At 37.7% G+C, this 18113-nt stretch overlaps 3 protein-coding genes across 5 annotated transcripts; 2 read left to right on the top strand and 1 right to left on the bottom strand.

The window, feature by feature from the left end:
- The first annotated feature begins 1387 nt into the window (after positions 1–1387).
- On the top strand, positions 1388–7895 carry LOC107927220 (uncharacterized). The gene is made up of 2 exons (XM_041096841.1): positions 1388–1673; positions 7771–7895. The coding sequence occupies exons 1-2, from the start codon at positions 1388–1390 to the stop codon at positions 7893–7895; spliced, it is 411 nt and encodes a 136-aa protein (XP_040952775.1).
- On the top strand, positions 7592–11532 carry LOC107952769 (U-box domain-containing protein 33). Of its 2 annotated transcripts, XM_016887939.2 has the most exons (10): positions 7592–7785; positions 7887–8056; positions 8182–8312; positions 8490–8611; positions 8718–8819; positions 8898–9057; positions 9306–9443; positions 9541–10227; positions 10387–11121; positions 11206–11532. In XM_016887939.2, the coding sequence occupies exons 2-10, from the start codon at positions 7915–7917 to the stop codon at positions 11383–11385; spliced, it is 2397 nt and encodes a 798-aa protein (XP_016743428.2). In that variant the 5' UTR covers positions 7592–7785; positions 7887–7914; the 3' UTR covers positions 11386–11532. The 2 variants fall into 2 exon arrangements, with proteins under 2 accessions (XP_016743428.2, XP_040952701.1); XM_041096767.1 differs by having other exon boundaries at positions 7774–8056.
- A 181-nt stretch (positions 11533–11713) lies between these two features.
- On the bottom strand, positions 11714–18075 carry LOC121219116 (signal peptide peptidase-like 4). Of its 2 annotated transcripts, XM_041096768.1 has the most exons (15): positions 17764–18072; positions 16698–16856; positions 16448–16559; positions 15712–15828; positions 15384–15535; positions 15073–15255; positions 14217–14251; positions 13821–13983; positions 13552–13605; positions 13257–13349; positions 12993–13135; positions 12591–12661; positions 12243–12326; positions 11996–12113; positions 11714–11906 (listed from the first exon to the last, which is right to left on the bottom strand). In XM_041096768.1, exons 1-14 carry the CDS (start codon positions 17896–17898, stop codon positions 11998–12000), a joined length of 1617 nt encoding a protein of 538 aa, XP_040952702.1. In that variant the 5' UTR covers positions 17899–18072; the 3' UTR covers positions 11714–11906; positions 11996–11997. The 2 variants fall into 2 exon arrangements, with proteins under 2 accessions (XP_040952702.1, XP_040952703.1); XM_041096769.1 differs by lacking the exon at positions 13257–13349 and having other exon boundaries at positions 11714–12113; positions 17764–18075.
- Positions 18076–18113: the final 38 nt, after the last annotated feature.

Here is an 18113-nt window from a genome sequence, read left to right as displayed (position 1 = left end):
GCCATTTGGGTTAAAAAATACAGGGGCAACGTATCAGAGAGCCATGGTAACACTGTTCCATGATATGATGCATAGGGAGTTAGAAGTCTATGTTGATGACATGATTGCAAAATCTAAAACGGAAAAGGAACATGTGCAAGTCCTTAAGAAATTATTTATGAGGTTGAGAAAATTTTAGCTAAAGCTAAATCTAGCAAAATGCACATTTGGGGTCAGATCAGGAAAATTGCTTGGGTTCGTGGTCAGTGAGAGAGGAATTGAGATTGATCTTGACAAAGTAAGAGCAATACAAGAATTACCCCCGCCGCGTACTCAAAAGGAGGTTCGAGGTTTTCTAGGAAGGCTGAACTATATTGCTCGGTTCATCTCACAGCTAACTGAGAAATGCGACCCCATATTTCGCCTCCTCAAGAAACATAATCCAGGTGTATGGGATGAGGAATGTCAAAAAACTTTTGAAAAAGTCAAACATTACTTATCCAACGCCCCAGTGCTGATTCCACCCTGCCCAGACAAACTGCTCATACTGTATTTAGCAATGTTTGAAAATACCATGGGATGCGTGCTTGGTCAACATGATGAATCAGGACGAAAAGAAAGAGCAATTTACTATCTCAGTAAGAAGTTCACCGAATGTGAAACAAGATATTCACCAATTGAGAAATTATGCTGTGCCCTAATCTGGACAACTCGGAGACTGAGACAGTACATGTTGTACCATACGACCTGGTTAATCTCCAAATTGGACCCTCTGAAATACTTGATGGAGTCAACCGCTCTGAATGGAAGAATGGCCCGATGGCAAATTCTTCTATCTGAATTTGACATAGTCTATGTGAACCAGAAGGCGGTCAAAGGGAGTGCAATAGCAGAATTCCTAGCAAGTAGGGCTCTGGATGATTATGAGCCATTAAACTTCGACTTCCCAAATGAGGATTTGATGTATGTTGCAACTATAAAGAAAGATTTCCAAAAAGGTGGTCCTTGGAAGTTGAGTTTTGACGGAGCTTCAAATGCTATAGGCAACGGAATTGGGGCAGTACTCGTGTCTCCTAGTGGAGATTATTATCCTTTCACTAGCAAACTAGACTTTGACTGCACAAATAACATGGCTGAGTATGAAGCTTGTATTATGGGCATCCGGGCAGCCATAGAGCGGAAAATTAATGTGCTAGAGGTATACGGGGACTCTGCATTAGTAATTTACCAACTCAAAGGGGAATGGGAAACAAGAGACCCGAAGTTGGTCCGCTATCGAAAATTGGTTATGGAGTTGATTGAGGAATTTGATAATGTCACCTTTAGTTACCTCCCACGAGATGAAAACCAGATGGCAGATGCTTTGGCCACTTTAGCCTCCATGTTTAAAGTGAACAAATTATAAGATATGAAGCCTATCCAGATCAGCATCTATGAGGCTCCAGCCCATTGTTGCAACATTGACAATGAAGAGGAAAAGGATTATCACCCTTGGTACCATGACATATTGCGATATGTGAAAAGTCGTGAGTACCCTGACCATGCGACAGAAAATGATAAGAAGACATTAAGGAGATTAGCCATCGACTATGTCCTAGATGGGGAAATTTTGTATAAAAAGGGAAAAGATCAAGTATTGTTGAGGTGTGTGGATGCTGTCGAGGCAAAAGAAATTTTGGAAGAAGTGCATGAAGGTATTTGCGGAACGCATGCCAATGGCTTCACGATGGCCAGACAAATTATGAGATTTGGGTACTATTGGTCCACCATGGAAGGGGATTGCATTAGTTACGCCAAAAAGTGTCATAAATGCCAAATTTATGGTGACAAAATGCATGCACCACCTTCACCCCTTCGTGTTATGGTTTCTCCATGGCCGTTTTCCATGTGGGGAATGGATGTCATCGGGCCAATATCTCCAAAGGCTTCTAATGGGCATCGTTTTATCTTTGTGGTTATTGATTACTTCACTAAATGGGTGGAGGCTGCTTCATATGCTAATGATACAAAGTCAGCAGTCAGTAAATTCTTAAAAAAAGAAATTATATGTCGGTACGGGATGCCAGAAAGGATCATATCTGACAATGCGCTGAATTTGAACAACAACTTAATAGCGGAAGTTTGTAGTCAGTTCAAGATCAGACACCATAATTCGTCACCCTACCGCCCAAAAATGAATAGGGCCGTGGAAGCAGCAAACAAAAATATCAAGAAGATGGTAGGAAAAATGACTGAAACCTACAAAGACTGGCACGAGAAACTACTTTTCGCTCTCTTGGCGTATCGTACCTCTGTTAGGACTTCTACTGGGGCAACACCGTTTTCTTTAGTCTATGGGATGGAGGCAGTTTTACCCATAGAAGTTGAAATCCCTTCTCTCCGGGTATTAACTGAACTAAAGTTAGATGAGGCCGAATGGGTTCAATCTCGACATGATCAGTTGAACTTGATAGAAGAAAAGAGACTAAAAGCTATTCGTCATGGTCAGATGTATCAAAAACGAATAATGCGAGCCTATAACAAAAAAGTTCATCCCAGGGAATTTCACGAGGGAGACCTAGTGTTGAAAAAGATTCTTCCTCTACAAAAAGATTTTAGAGGAAAATGGATGCCAAATTGGGAAGGTCCTTATGTTGTAAAGAAGGCCTTTTCTGGAGGAGCTTTGATCTTGAGCGAGATGGATGGTAAAAACTTGTCAAATCCTGTGAACTCAGATTCAGTCAAGAAATATTTCACTTGAAGAAGGAGGACCAAAGTGAAAACCCGTAAAGGGCAAAAAATAAAAAAAAAAAAGAAAAAAAGAGAGGAGAGGCCAAGGTGAAAACCCGTAAAGGGCGCCTTGAGACCAAAGGGGATTTGAGTTGAAAACCTGAAAAGGCGGCTCAAATTTTGAAGAAACATGAGGTGAATGGAACAGCTCAAATTTTGATCAGGATCTGAGGCATGTGGTGGTCTTACTATACCTGAATCACAAGAAGGAATAAGTGACATCTTGGGGTATCGACAGAATACTGTAGATTCCCTAAACACATATTAAATGGTCTTTAGAAAACTTATGCAGGGAAGCTCGTGCTACGATATCTGGGGCACCTGTTGTCATCTTATATTTTGAACCTTGCCAAAATTTGTTGTCTCGATTAATGTATTCATCTCAAGCTTTGCTCCTAATAAAATTCCATCTTGTCAATTGTATTTTCTCATTTTATCTTAGCAAAATTTGCTATCTTGATTAACTTATTCATTTCGAGATTTGTTCCCAATAACATTTTGTTTGTCCATTATGATAATCTTTTTCAAACATTTGAAATAACAATTAATAGACTGAATGTTCAAGCAAAAGGAGTTTTGCATATTACTCTAGAAACTTCTAAATAATGAAGGAACCTGAAACAGGACTGTTGTTTAGAACACGCCAATTTTAAAAGGAAAAATTTAAGTCAGGACTATCCTTTCAAATTTTGTTGTCCAAACACGGAATGAACAAAATGACATAAGGTCACATTGGTGACAAAGCTTCAATAAACAAACAAGCAATGATCGCCGAATGATGAGAAGAGGTCTCTCGGAAGAGAAAATTTTGCATAAACTTTTGGTACGACACCTTGGGAATGGTGTGCGAGGCCAAGGAGCTAGATTTTATATTCCCAAATTACAGTAGGAGGAAGATGGTTTTGAATCCCAAAATTAGGGTGGGCTTAACTCTGAAAATCACAATGGATTGAACTTTGAAGGTTGCAGTAGAGGCAATCCGAACAAGTAAGAGATGAACATTACCAACCGGACAAGATAACATTCGGACGCGTTGGCAATAAAGACTTATTGAGCAAGGGGCAATAACAACTCAAACATTGAAAGATCATTTTGCATTCATGCATACGCATTTAGCCAGGGTATTTTGATTCATTTTTATCATAATCACTAGGCATAAATAGGTTCATATAGGTCATGTTCCCCAAAGAACATATCAATGAAGATGGCTGGTCTTGCTTTCCTGAGCTGACAGAAGCAGATCGAAGTAACCATAGTTTGCAATTTAAAAGATTGAGGTCACAACGGCAAATCTTATTTCGAAGCGGTGCAGCGGAACAGATTGAAGCTACAACGGCAAATCTCACTTCCCTGACATTGCAATCAAAAGATTGAGGCCACAACGGCAAATCTTATTTCGAGGCTTTGCAGTGGAACAGATTGAAGCTACAACAGCGGATCTTACTTCCATGATATTGCAATTAAAAGATTGAAGCTACAACAGCGGATCTTACTTCCCTGACATTGCAATCAAAAGATTGAAGCTACAACAGCGGATCTTACTTCCCTGACATTGCAATTAAAAGATTGAAGCTACAACAGCGGATCTTACTTCCCAGGCAATGCAATGGAACAGATTGAGGCTACATCGGCGAATCACGCTTCCCCGACATTGCAATTAAAAGATTGAGGCCATAACGGCGAATCTTACTTCCCAGGCGATGTAGCGCAACAGATTGAAGCTACGACGTTAAACAAACAGAAAAAGCCAATCCTATCTCCTTGAAGTTGCAGTGGAGAGGATTAAAACCACAGATCTTATCTCTCTGAAGTTGCAGTAGAACAGATCACATCAAGTCTTATCTCCCTGATGGTGCAGTAGAGTAGACTGAAACCATAAATCTTGTCTCCCTGAGGTTGTTGCGAAGAAGATTGAAGTTACAAGCCAGATCTTTTTAATGTGCATTGGAGTGGATCAAAATAACCAGACACGGTGGACTGGTAGGAGGCTACCTGAAGAAGAAAGACACCAAGAAGTCAAGACCCAGCGAGACCGGGCAAAATTGGTCTTTCTTAGTCTTTGCCCTGTTCTCGTTACACGACAACGAGCAAAGAGGGGCAGCTGTAGAAGCCCAAATTTTCCCGGGCCCGTACCAAATAAACCAAACCATACCAGAAATAAAAACAGTCTATAAGTCCAAGTACAACGGGCCTGATACGACCCAAATCAAAAACCAGCCCAATAACCAAAATCATAATAGCCCACTAGACCCAAAACAAAAAAACCTAGCAGAAAACAGAAGAACCCTAGGCGCCGCTCCTAAGGTCTTCTGACCTTTGGTCTTCTGCCCACCTGCTCTGCCAGCAACCACCGCCAACTGCCACTGTCATCTCCACCCACGTGCGCCCCGCCTGCAAGGACAGAAAAGAAACATCAGCAAGTAAAATAGACTAAAAAAATTCATGTAAATCGGCTATAAAGCCAACAAAAAATCTTTGTAAGAGGGTCCGATGTTTTGAAACAATATTGAAGAAATAAAAAAATCAGTTTAAAGGTGATATTTTTAGTCTTTTTTTTCTTCAATTAGATCTGGTTTTTTGCTCTTTCTTTTCATTCACAGTTAATAGGTTTAAAATAATAAAACGAAACTTACCTGAACGCCGCGTCTGAGTTGTCGCCGGAGTCCTTCGGGTAACTGAAAATGGACGGGGATGGCAGTTTTTGGGGGTTTTTCTCTCGGCTTTGGGGATAGGAGGGCCCGATCTACGAAAGACCTTTGCGACAGGGTTAAAAAAATGACCTTTCGCCTTCTGACCACCGCCTACGGCGGCGCCGGCGCCGAATGGCGCGGTGGCCTGCTGCCGGGCCCCTTGGCCGGAAAGGAGAGGCTGGGGAGAGGTTTTGAAGTTTTTTTGTTTTAAACAGAAAAGAATAATGAAATAAAAAAAACAAACTTAAATAGACACCTTAAACGGCGTCGTTTAGGACTGGCTTCAATAGTCCCAAAACGGCGTCGTTTTGACATGGATCAAGCCGACCTGACTCTACCCGATGAAGGTCCGCGTGTTTCCATACCTGAGGGTCTATTTATGATTTTGGTTCTTCTGAGTTTATTTTCTTTTAAATTGACTCCTTTTGTTCAATATTATTGTCTTTTAATTCAGCCCTGAACTTTCGTGTGTTTTTTCGATTTCGTCCCCGACCCCCTGGCGCACTGTGCAACGTACACGTGTCCTGATAAGGGTTTTATTACTCATTTGGTCCCTGGCATTTACGCACATTTCCATTTTGGTCTTTCTTGTTTGTTTTATTGTAGTTTTTACCCTGTAATTTCATTTTGCTCTCGATTTCGTCCTATGTTTTGTTTATTGTTTAATCTAATTTTTTTAAAGACTCTTATTATTATTAAACTAACTATTATTATTATGGTTATCTTTGTTATTATTATTATTATTTTACTATGGTTTACGTACCCATATCATTTAACTTTATATATATATATGTACATACCTTTTTTATATATATACGCATGTACCCATTTATATATATATTTTATATTCTATAATTTATATATACATTTAGATCTATATATATTTTCCTTACAAATACACATACATTAATATCTCTTCTTCTGTCCTTTTATATACACATGCGTACATATATGTATATACCTATATGAGTTTATTTTATAACTTTAAAACATAAATATATGTAGGTCTTCATGTTTTTATAAGTATATATATGTATATATATATTTTTTTCTTACGTGCGCATGCATTTTTATTTATTTATTATTTTTTTTTAATCTGGGCCAATTTACCTTTTTATTATTATTTTGTTTTATCTAATGTTCATTTGTTTATTTGTTCACATGTCCATTTTTATGTGTTAGTTATTTATTTATTTATTTGTCATTATACGCATATGATGAATTTGCTTCATTTTATTTATTTATTATTTGTTTTTGCTCATATTATTTTAGTCTCATTATCTTATTTATTATTCCATTATGCATATAAATACATAGTTCAAAAAAGAAAAATGTTTCAAAAAGGGCAATGTTTTGCATTTGGAAATTCGAGAAAACATGCCCTAAGGTGCTGGGTGTCGTTTTTCTCGTTTAACCAAATAGCTTAATATCCTTTTAAAAATTTTACAATGAGGCAATGTTTTGCATTTGGAAATTCGAGAAAACATGCCCTAAGGTGCTGGGTGTCGTTTTTCTCGTTTAACCAAATGACTTAATATCCTTTTAAAAATTTTACAATGAGGCAATGTTTTGCGTTTGGAAATTCGAAGAACGTGCCCTAAGGTGCTGGGTTTCGATTTCTCGTTTAACCAAATTGCCAAATATCCTCTTGAATTTTAATCTTTGCTATACGAGTTTTTTTTAAGGATCGTATTTTAAGTTTCTTTAAAGTTTTCAATCTTCGACACTAAGACATTAAATAATCAACTAGGTACCAATTTTGGGCGTATCGAGGGTGCTAATCCTTCCTCGTGCGTAACCGACTCCCGAACCCATTTTTCTGAATTTCGTGGACCAAAACCGTTGTTTTAATAAAATCAAATCGTTTATTAAAAACAACAACTTTTCAAGGTGATCCAATCACACCTCATAAAAAAAGGATTGGTGGCGATTCCCGTTTCTTTTTTTTTCAAAACCCAAGTCGACCCCGTTTTTCATCATCCAAAAAAAAGTGTCAACAAAAGTGATTGCATTAAGAGAGAAAGAAGGAATAATATGCTTCCTATATCCAATCCAGTGAATAAAGAAGAAATGATGTTGGCTTGTGGAACCCAGCATTCACCATTGAAACCATGGGTTTATAAAAATCCCAGTTATTTTTTTTTTTTTGTTATCAAAGCCAAAAAAGAGTTCGGAAATCAAACATTTCCTTTTTGACATTAATACTAATAAAACTAAAGAAGTATTTGGGTATGGGTGATTAGTTGCTTGCAATGACAAGTCACCCAAACAGGTCTTAACGCAGGGAATCTTTTCCTGTTTGAAATAGTTTTATTGACCCCGTCTTGACTAGGAACTTGCCTTGAAGGTCTCCTTGGTTTACTACTTTTACCCCAGATAAATAGAAACAAAATTGCTTTGGCTTTGGCTTTGGCTGTAACTGACCCTATGTCTGCAACTTCATCGCAGGTGGATTGAGGGAGTAATTAGGAGAAGCATGGGTAGTGAGGATACCATATATGTTGCAGTGGGGGGAGTTGAAGAAAGTGAGCTCACTTTGTTATGGGTTTTACATAACCTTAAGCCTCGGAAAGTTTGCATTCTTCATGTTCATCAGCCTTCCAAAATGATCTCATCCAGTAAGTCAACTCTCTCTCTAGTAGTATATGAATTTGGACTGTTGATTTCTAATGGTTCTTTGAGATTCTTAGCTGCATGTAATCTGATTTTTTTTTCCTTCTTTTTCTTCCCTCCCCTTATGGAGTGTACGGAGTCGATGGGAATTTAGCTGAAATCATTTTTGATCAACAACAAATCAGAGGTCTAGAGGAAGTTGGAAAGGAAATGATGAACCGGATCTTGGATGAATACCTTCTTTTTTGTAGTCAAGCTGGGGTACTATTTCTTCTTCCTCTACTGACTGCTCATTTAATGGCTCTACTGAACTCAGCAGAAGACCGTGTTTGCTTAATGGAAACTTATTTACTTCCATTATTTATGGATTTATAGGTTCTGTAATCAGAGAGTTGTACTTTTTCTTTTTTTCTGAAACAGTTCTTCAATATTGTGTAGGTCAGTGCCATAAGACTACATATCCAGATGGATGATGTTGCAAAAGGGATTGTGGAACTGATTCGTCGGCACAATATCAAGAAGCTAGTGATGGGCGCAGCAGCTGATGAGCACTTCTCAGAGTACAAATAATTTTGTTATTAAACTGTTCTCAGTTTCCTTAAACGTTCATGAATGATCTTACTTTCTTTCTTCACTCTTCAGCTGAACTTCACTTTTTTATTGCAGGGGAATGTGGCTGATGTCTGAGAAAGCACAATATGTGAACGAAAATGCACCATTTTCATGCCAAATTTGGTTCATTTGCAGGGAGCACCTTGTCCACACAAGGTAGCTCACTGATTGTCACTAATGAGATTACAAGTTCCAATTGCTTCCATTGTAATGACATCGAGGTCTTTACTGCAGGTTTGAAACTGGGCAATCATCAAATGCACCAAGTCCATCTGGCTCTAGTTATTTGACAAGTTCTACTGAAGCTGCTGGTATTTTTGGCTCAACTGTGTCCGAGGAAAGAGAGGAGAGTGAATGTGAGATTGAGCTATATGATGTGCTTCACTCTGGAGAGGTTTGTGATTCTTTATCAATGCCCCAATATACCATAACACTATAGTACAGTAGAAGTTCATTTTCCATAAAAGCTACATGTCAAGAACGTCTACATTCATGTTCTCTATTGTCATATGTTGATTATCACCACTGCCATTCCGTTGTCTTTATAGCTTAGTCTTGACCTGGAAGCTGAGGAATGAAGCGTTTTTCAGATTTGAACTGATGTATGCTGATGTCTTTGAATGGTTCATGGTTTGTTGGCAGGAAGGAAGTAGCAATGATCAACTATTTGATCGACTTGAACAGGCACTGAAGGAAGCTGAATCATCGAATCAGAAAGCATTTGAAGAGTCCGACAGGCGAGTTAAAGCTGAAATGAATGCTACCCGAGCTATGCGCCAAGTAATGTCTTCTGCATTTCAGGCTTTGTTTTCCCCTCTTCTATGAAGTTGCAAATTCAGATTTAGTATGGTTACTTATCCCTGCCCTTGAATTGTAGGCAAAAATGTTAGAAAGGTTGTACAATGAATGCAAGAGAGAAAATGAGACAGCACTTGCGAAACAGAATGAGAGCCTTGAAAATATTAAGAGGCTGAGAGAAGAGCTTTCAGTTTCTAGGGAACAAAATTCTATACTGGAAAGCCAAGTTGCCAACTCAGAGCGCAGGATGAAACAATTGGAAGATGAATTATCATCAGCCTTGGAGCAGTTACAGGTTTCCCTGAAAGAACGAGATGAGTTGCAAATCGAGCTTGAAAATAGTCATAAAGTGATTGAAGAGCTTTTGAGAAAACAAGCAGAAGAGACCTCAAGCACACATATGGACCAATTCAACCTTGATCAGTTGTCTGTATCAGAGATTCATGATGCAACTTTGGATCAGTTAGAGATTTGCCAGAAAGAAAAGGATGAGCTGCAGGTTGAGCTTGAAAATACTCGTAGAATAAACAAAGAGCTTTTAAGAAAACAATCCGAAGATACCTCAAACTCTCATTTGCAGCAACCCTTTATAGAGTTCTCTCTCTCAGAGATTGAGGAAGCAACTGAAGACTTTGACCAATTGTATAAGATAGCAGAAGGAGCTCGAGGGAGTGTATACTATAAATGTGTCCTACGTCACACTGAAGTGATTATAAAGGTGCTCGGCCGAAATAGCTTTCAGGATTCCAATGAATTCCTACGGGAGGTACGGAATCTAAATCTTACATTCATTAGGCATCTTAGATTTTATTGTTGTCTTTCAGTTTGAAGGCTAACATGCAACTGTTGAGAGTAGAATTTTTAGAATCAAAGATGTTACCGATCTGCAATAGAATGAAATAGAGTATGCTCTACTGTATTTCAGGTTGATGATTTGATTAAATTGAGGCATCCGAACCTAGTAAATCTCATTGGAGCCTGCCCTGAGAAAACGGCTTTAGTCTATGAATATGTTCCTAATGGAAGTCTTGAAGATCATTTGAACAGCAGGAACGACATGCCCCCACTGTCATGGCAATCTCGGATGCATATAGCTACTCAGCTATGTTCTACACTAATGTTTCTACATGCTGGTAAACTAGTGCACGGCAACTTAAAGCCGGGGAATATTCTCCTCGATGACAACTTTGGCTGCAAACTTAGCGACTTTGGATCTTGCCGTGCATTCTCTCTCGTTGAAAACTCGAGCAATATGACAGAATCAAGCAATCCGAATCCTTACCTTGATCCTGATTTTCGTAATTCAAGAAGAGTATCTCACAGTTTAGACTTATACCCTTTTGGCATCATAGTATTACAGTTACTTAGTGGGAGATCAACTCAGGGTATAGCCGAGAGTGCACAAAGCGAGCTATTAAATGGTGGAAATCTGAGTTCCTTCTTAGATTCTTCAGCTGGGAACTGGCCACACCAAGTTGCGCAGTTGACTCACTTGGCTATAAGATGCTGTGACATAAACCGAAGCCGTCGACCTGATCTTGCTTCAGATGTTTTGAAGGTACTTGAAACGATGAAACCTTCTGTAGCCTCAATAGCATATGCTCCAGAGTCCAACGAAGATGGCGAACCGCCATCTTATTTCCTTTGTCCCATTTTACAGGTTAGGTTCGCTCTGTTTGGTCTTTCATTGAGTAGATTATATAGTTGAATCCAATAAAACATAGTTTTCCAATTGATATTACAGGCAGTTATGAGTGATCCGCATGTGGCAGCTGACGGTTATACTTATGAAGCAACTGCATTGCAGGATTGGCTGGCTGACCATGATACTTCCCCTATGACAAACCTCCGGCTTCCAAATCTCAATCTTATCCCCAACTTTCCTCTTCGTTCTGCTATTCAGCAATGGCAGGAAAACCGTTGAAACTCTTTCTTGTTCCTCCAACATGTTTTTGACTATTCCCCCATGTTGTGTCTTTCATGTTTATAAAAAATAGTGTAATACTATGATTCCTATATGTTGTTTGCATATATATTATAATGTCAGAGTTCAGAAACCGAATACTTTATATATCTAGAATTACAAAAATATGTATCTTGCGTTATTGACAACAAATATATATTATATAAAGGAAGCTGTGAATAAGAAAAGCAAAAAAAAAAAGAGTTGCAGATGTTGATATTTACTGATATGTTGAATGTGATCCGGGTTCTCAAAGAAAAAAAGAAAATTACTTCCATGGAACACAACATTCATGCAAAAAAAATCACTCAGAACTGCAGTCTCAAACTCATCTAATTCTTTCTCATCATCTGATCATAGGGTTACAGAATCGACTGTAAAACTCCTATAGAATTAGTTGAACTGGATTAAAAGTTACTCTGTTACTTGTCAGTCTCTGTAAGTGTTGAAAATACTGCAAATATAACATGCTTCTCTACAACCTGAAAGGGTAAGAGCTTTTCAACTGATTTCTGCACTAGTCACCAAAACTGGCGAACAGTTGAGCTACTTATTGTTCACAGTTTATTACCATTATTCCTTTTGTTCTAAGGGCTGAAGTTGCACATGCGGACAAGGTCTTTCTGGTTCTCCTCTTGTCCAGAGAGTTTTGAGATCACCCCTCTTCTTTCCCAGTGTAATTAAGGTACCTGCAACCATGCAATAGATGAATAAATGGTAAGAGAAATAAAGTGGAAGATGACATTTTGTCGGGTGTTTATGAGCATGGCCATGTGTGTTACAGCGACCACACTGTTTTTAATCTCATCGACACTTACCAAGTGTGAAAGGAACAATGTAAAGCAAAGCAGGTTGGCCATGTCCATCCATCAAGTTCAAGGCGACATACGTGACCAGAAGACCTGTGGAGTGAATTTAAGGAATACAGAATTAATGGGCAAGACATAAGAAAAGTAAAAGGAAGCTGCAAAATAATATTCATATTGCACAATACAAGGGGTCCAAAAAATCTGAGGGACATCATTTTTGTGCCTTCAGATTATGGGACTATTAAACAAGCTCTGCAAGTATAGTTGAAACAATGTAAAACTCGAACTTGGCTTGGTTCCGTCAAACTCCCCACATATATCAACTGGATGGTTCAGCAAGTTTACAATTTGTCATACCTAAACCATAAGCAGTCATTGCCCATACAAAGTATCCTGCTCGAAGGCTCTTCTTTGTCATCCAATCATATCTGCAAAATTCATCAATACTATCAGTCAATGAACAGACTAAACATAAGAAACAAATCTCTTTGTTTGGAACAAAACTAATTGCTGTAACATTTGAATGAAAGTAAGATATAAGAGTACTCCGGAAACAAACAAAAACAACAATTTCAGGTTTAAACAAATATTTGTAAATATTGCTACTAACAAATTACAATCAGCATCTTTTGGCTTATGGTTAAATCTTATAAGGTCTTAAACCATACAAAAGCATAAAGAACCAGCAAAGATAACAAAGATCAAATTTAATTTCTAAATCCTGTGGAAAGCAGACAGCTGAGGTTCCAATATTCAAACCTTAGAGAAAATGCCACAACCAGTCCAGGTAAGATTATGTCTCCAAATCCAATAACACTGTAGCCACCCCAAGGATCAAACATCCGTGGAATTTTTAGTAGCACTGGTATGCCATCCTCTCCACTCTTATCACCACGAGCTACCTATATAGAAGAAAAATAATAAAGATAACGTCATTTCCTCAATGGTCCAACAAGTCTATAGAAAGAATATCAACCCCTTAAGATCTCCAATGGTGAAGAAATAATGCTCATAATTACTTACAACTATCATTACACTCTCATGAAACCACCATTTGGAAACAAATACCCAGAAGATATCATACAAGAAAGCACAACCCAGAAGAACGGTTCCAACCTGGTTCAGTAAAGAATCACCACTAAAGAGCATCAAAAGAATAAACCGACACACTTCAATTATTCTCAAATGTAAACTAGCTACATGCATGTGTATCCAGTATGTACAGACCTATGGACAAGATAAGACCGATATAATACAAAAAAGTGCATGTGTCTCTAAGCAGTAGGTAGAAAAAAGCCAAATAAATGAAGGTACTCACCTTGAGATTTGGCACACGAACAATCTGAAGGACTGTGATTATAAGTGCAATGCCCTGATTGAAAAGGCAAACAAGGAGGTTTAAATATCATCAGTTCCTCACAGAAAGAATGTAAATCAAACTAAGTTCCAAGCATATTAATGTTCAATGTGAAGAGATGTCACTACTAGCAACTGAGGACATCAGATACAATACAATAAAATCAACCGATCAGCATTTAAGCACTAATCACAAACATGATGGTTAGATACAAAAAAATGTGGTCTTACAAGAATATCTTGACCTATCCAGGCAAATGAGATACGTCGATACACTGCCCAAACAACAGCAAATGTTATGCAGAAGGGGCAAACAGCCAGTGTCAGATGCGAAACAGCTCCAAAGAAGGGTACTTTAATAAATGATTCTGCATAGCGTCGAAACCACCTGAAACTACATGCATATTTAGCTGTCAGTGTCATATGACTTATAACTTGCTCACTAAAAAGTAAAGCATGTATTCTAGGGAAAAGTGTTGCTTTTAGAACATTGTAAGACTTCCTTGTTCCATATCTTCATGAGAGACTTTGGTTTTCATGCTGTTTAATTACAGTCATATTGAAGCAGAAGAATCAAGAGGATGTACACGTAAACACGCAAAAGCACCAGGGAAGTAATATGCATACCATGCTAAAAGTGCCCCCAAACACGTTTGTAGGCCCTGGAAGCATAAGGATAACAAGGATCAGCACTTATCTTAAAGAAACATCCTCAACCCCCAACCCTATGCCCTTTTTATCAGGCCTTGTCTCAAGAGAATGTCAGGAAAATATAACATGCAAATCAAATGCGGCTTCTGATTAATTAAGTTATACACCCAGGCATATTTATTCAACAGATGTTTTGAATTGAGGTTCAAAAAAATTGCACAGACAGGCATGGGTTCTCGTCAAAATCTTAGCCTCCGTAAAAACATAAAGGACTAGACATCACCAAGTCCACCAAAGAAACTATGAAACAGAGACAAATGCTGGTTATCTATAAGGAACAAGTTGTCCCTGATTACAGCTTCTGAAACTGGTATCCCCTCCTAGGGAACAGATTCAAGATTTTCATGTTGAAAAAATTGTTTTCTTCCCTGAAATGGCATGCATCTGATGAAGTTTCCTGAAAAGTGTTCAGACATAGATCATGGTGCTCGATGTGCACAAGATGCGCATGTGCAAAAAAATGTAGCTTTCGCCAAATGGCTTCTTAGTTCATAACCATTAGTCACATTTAGTGACATTGCAGACTGTGTGAATTAATTTAGGCTAAAGTTTTCCAAAGAATCACAGACCAAAAACAGGAATAAAGAAGCATATAAATATGAGAAAAGAAGACTAGCAGCATTAGTTAAATCATAAAACTCCAAACAAAAATATTGAAATCTGTAGGAGAAAACATGAAGTAGATCAGTAATAACTTGTGAACTACCAACAAAAAGATGAAAGGAATGACCCACACTGAGCTAAGCATACAAATATATGAAGACAGGCGCACCTCTACTCCACCGATGCAGAAAAGAACCACCAGAACCTCGACAAACCAGAATGACATTAGCTTGTAAAGCATGACCAAGAAACATGAAGCAATTACAACAAAGAGAATTGCTGATGTTGTATTTATGTCAACAAAACCACTTGAACCTGCAGCTCCTACTTGTAGAAATTCTTCTGAAGCATCCTGTGCAAACATCATCAATCAGCGTAAGATAGTGATGAATGATTGAATTGTACTGAAAAAGCTTAGCTAAATATATGCTAGAAGAGAATTTCAACAAACAATGCATAAAATTAAGGTATAAAAGTGACCTTGAGTAGCTTCTCTTGCTCAATAGCAACTTCTCTAGCCGTCCATGCAGACCAATAAGAGGCACACAAGATGGTACCAACAGCCATTAGCCACAAAAAAACTTCAGCAATATCAACTGCTGGGCGCTTTGGTGAGTAAAGAGCAACAGACACTACATAAAGATGAAAATTGCAGACAATTTAAAATCCATCTGACAAAATGCCGTATAGGTATTCCCATCCCAAGCAAGGTAAAAGATCAGAAGAAAGCATTTTTCTGGAACAGCAAAAAGGCAGGATCAAGTGTGACAATGGTAATAAAAGAAATGCATAAGAAAGAAAGTCATACCCATGGTGGTGTTAGTTATATATTTTTCCAAACGTGAACCAGCATCCTGAGGGAGCATGACAGCCGGTATTTTTATATTTACATCAGCATCAGATTCACAAACCATCTTGAAGAGTTCTGTAGAATAAGATTAACTGATTCAATCTTTAGAAAGCAAATACAGGTTTTGGACTGCTGACAAGTGCCCAAACCTGTAATTAGCCATAAGAATAAATTCTATCATTTTTAATGTAACATTTATTTTCCTTTTATGATTAAGTTGATTAAGAATCTGATACTACCACAATCGTAGCTCAACTAAGCTCCAAGGACTGCAAGTGTTGACATCACAAACAGCTATACAGAATGTGGATGAATAAAATGCAATGATATTTAAACACGTATCATGAAGAACAGGAAATGCAAGATCATGAGCAGTTTTCTGATCAGAGTTGTGGTATGGCTATAGTTGAAAAACGGAAAGATGTCATAAGCCAATGTAAGCCCACAAAATTTCTTCAAATTTCCAAATTGAAGCAATAATCTTATCATGCATCTAGCACAGAAAATCTTCTTTTTCTTTCAGTTCAGACACAAAAACTTACTATAAAATGAGATGAGACCATCTGTCAAGAGAATGCCTCTAATAAAGGCAAGTAGTACATGAATGAGCTAGGGTATGGAATTAATTTTTACCACAACAGGCCATCAAGATGGACAAGCTCTTACTAGTTGCACGTAAAAGGACATGAGATACCTGTTTGGTTGTTTATTATGAGGATGGCAGAAGCACCAGCTTCTTCAGCAACATTTGCCTTCACTGTGAAACTACAGTTACCTCGATGCACCAGAATGACTTCCCCTGTAAGCTACCAACAGAGAGGATGTTCAAGATTACGAAAGAGTAAAGGAACCAGAGTAAGGGAAACTGATCAGATGAAAGCACATGCATATGTCAGGAACCTAATTGGATGAATACATTGTAAAAAGGATCAGAATTTGAAAACCTTATTCCTAGGTTTGCTGCAACAATCAGGAGGGTCTGCAAGTGCAAGTTTGGTATGGCTTGCATGTTTTTCCTTCGACTCCAAAGTAGGTCCAAAACGAGCGCCAACACCAACATACTCATTGTCTTCTAAACCCTCAATCCAGGTTGGGACTTTTACCTATAACAAATTGGATCAATCTAATACAAAATCCATATTCATAATTTACATTAACGATGTACCAAAGAATATGAATAAAGCAAGAAAAATCATTATGACTAAACAAGTACCATCTCTAATTCAATTTTAAAAGGGGAGCAAAGAAGTAACAAAATCTATTATTAAGTCCAACATTTAGAAGGGGAAAATAACAAACAAAAAGATGTCAACGTATTAACTATTTACTTAACTTTTGTAAGCTGAGTTCAATTTGCAAATATTAGGAGATTAAAGACATTCCAATGGAAAGAATCCAAGTATAATGCACTTTGGATCTACTTTAAAATTAAGCCTTCCTTTGGCTGTTAGGAAATGTCTACAAGTGCTTCACCATTCCAATATTATGACAAAAGAGTCTTCCTCAGATTAACCCAAAATAACTATTTAGCTTCGTTTAGATAAACTATTCTTTCCAATGCTTAAAAAAGATAATGTATTTCCTCACCTAGCCTTAATAACAAAAAACAAAACAAAACAAAAACCTATACCATAGTTCACGATAATTTAGCTCAAAGAAAATTATACAATTCATTATCCTTTTGGATCACCAAAAGATAAAATTACTCGCAATAATTTTTCACCAGGATCAAAATCATCCAAACAAACCCAGAAAATAAAATATTCCCAGCAATCAAACAGGAAGAACAAAAAGACAGTCATAATTTAGAGAAAATAAATCTAAAAAAGGAAACAGTTAAACTACATATCAACTTTTTTAAAAAAAACATCTTAACCCGACAATAAGTAGAAAAAGAAAAGCAAGATTCTTTCATCGTTCATTTTCTTAGCAACCAAACAGACATCAATGAGAAAGCTAGGGGGAAAAAAGTAAAGGTAGTAAAGTATAGGGGGTTTTTTGCGGGAATACCAGAACGAAGTTATTAGAACAACCAGGTCTCTTTGGAGCAACGTTGTCGATATGAACAATATCTCCAGCCGAACCCAACCTGGCACTCAAAACTACAACTAAAATTACTATAAATACATCCCAATTTATTTCCATATTTAGAAAGATTTACCATAGGAAATAAGAGGATTATTGGTTTTCCTCCTTTTCTTTCAAAGAGATAAATGAAGGGGGGAAAAACGAATTGAAGAGGAAATAATGTGAAGAAGATGAAAGCCGGGGGGGAGAAAAGGAAAAATTATCACTTTATTAATTTTTAATTTTCGGTTGTTGTCGTTTGAAGGTTGGAACATGAAATAAACGCCGTCTGG

The sequence above is a fragment of the Gossypium hirsutum genome, chromosome D07 (genome assembly GCF_007990345.1).
Source record: "Gossypium hirsutum isolate 1008001.06 chromosome D07, Gossypium_hirsutum_v2.1, whole genome shotgun sequence".
NCBI lineage: Eukaryota > Viridiplantae > Streptophyta > Magnoliopsida > Malvales > Malvaceae > Gossypium > Gossypium hirsutum.
The sequence above is the reverse complement of the archived record's forward strand: the minus strand, read 5'-3'. Positions and strand labels throughout refer to the sequence as shown.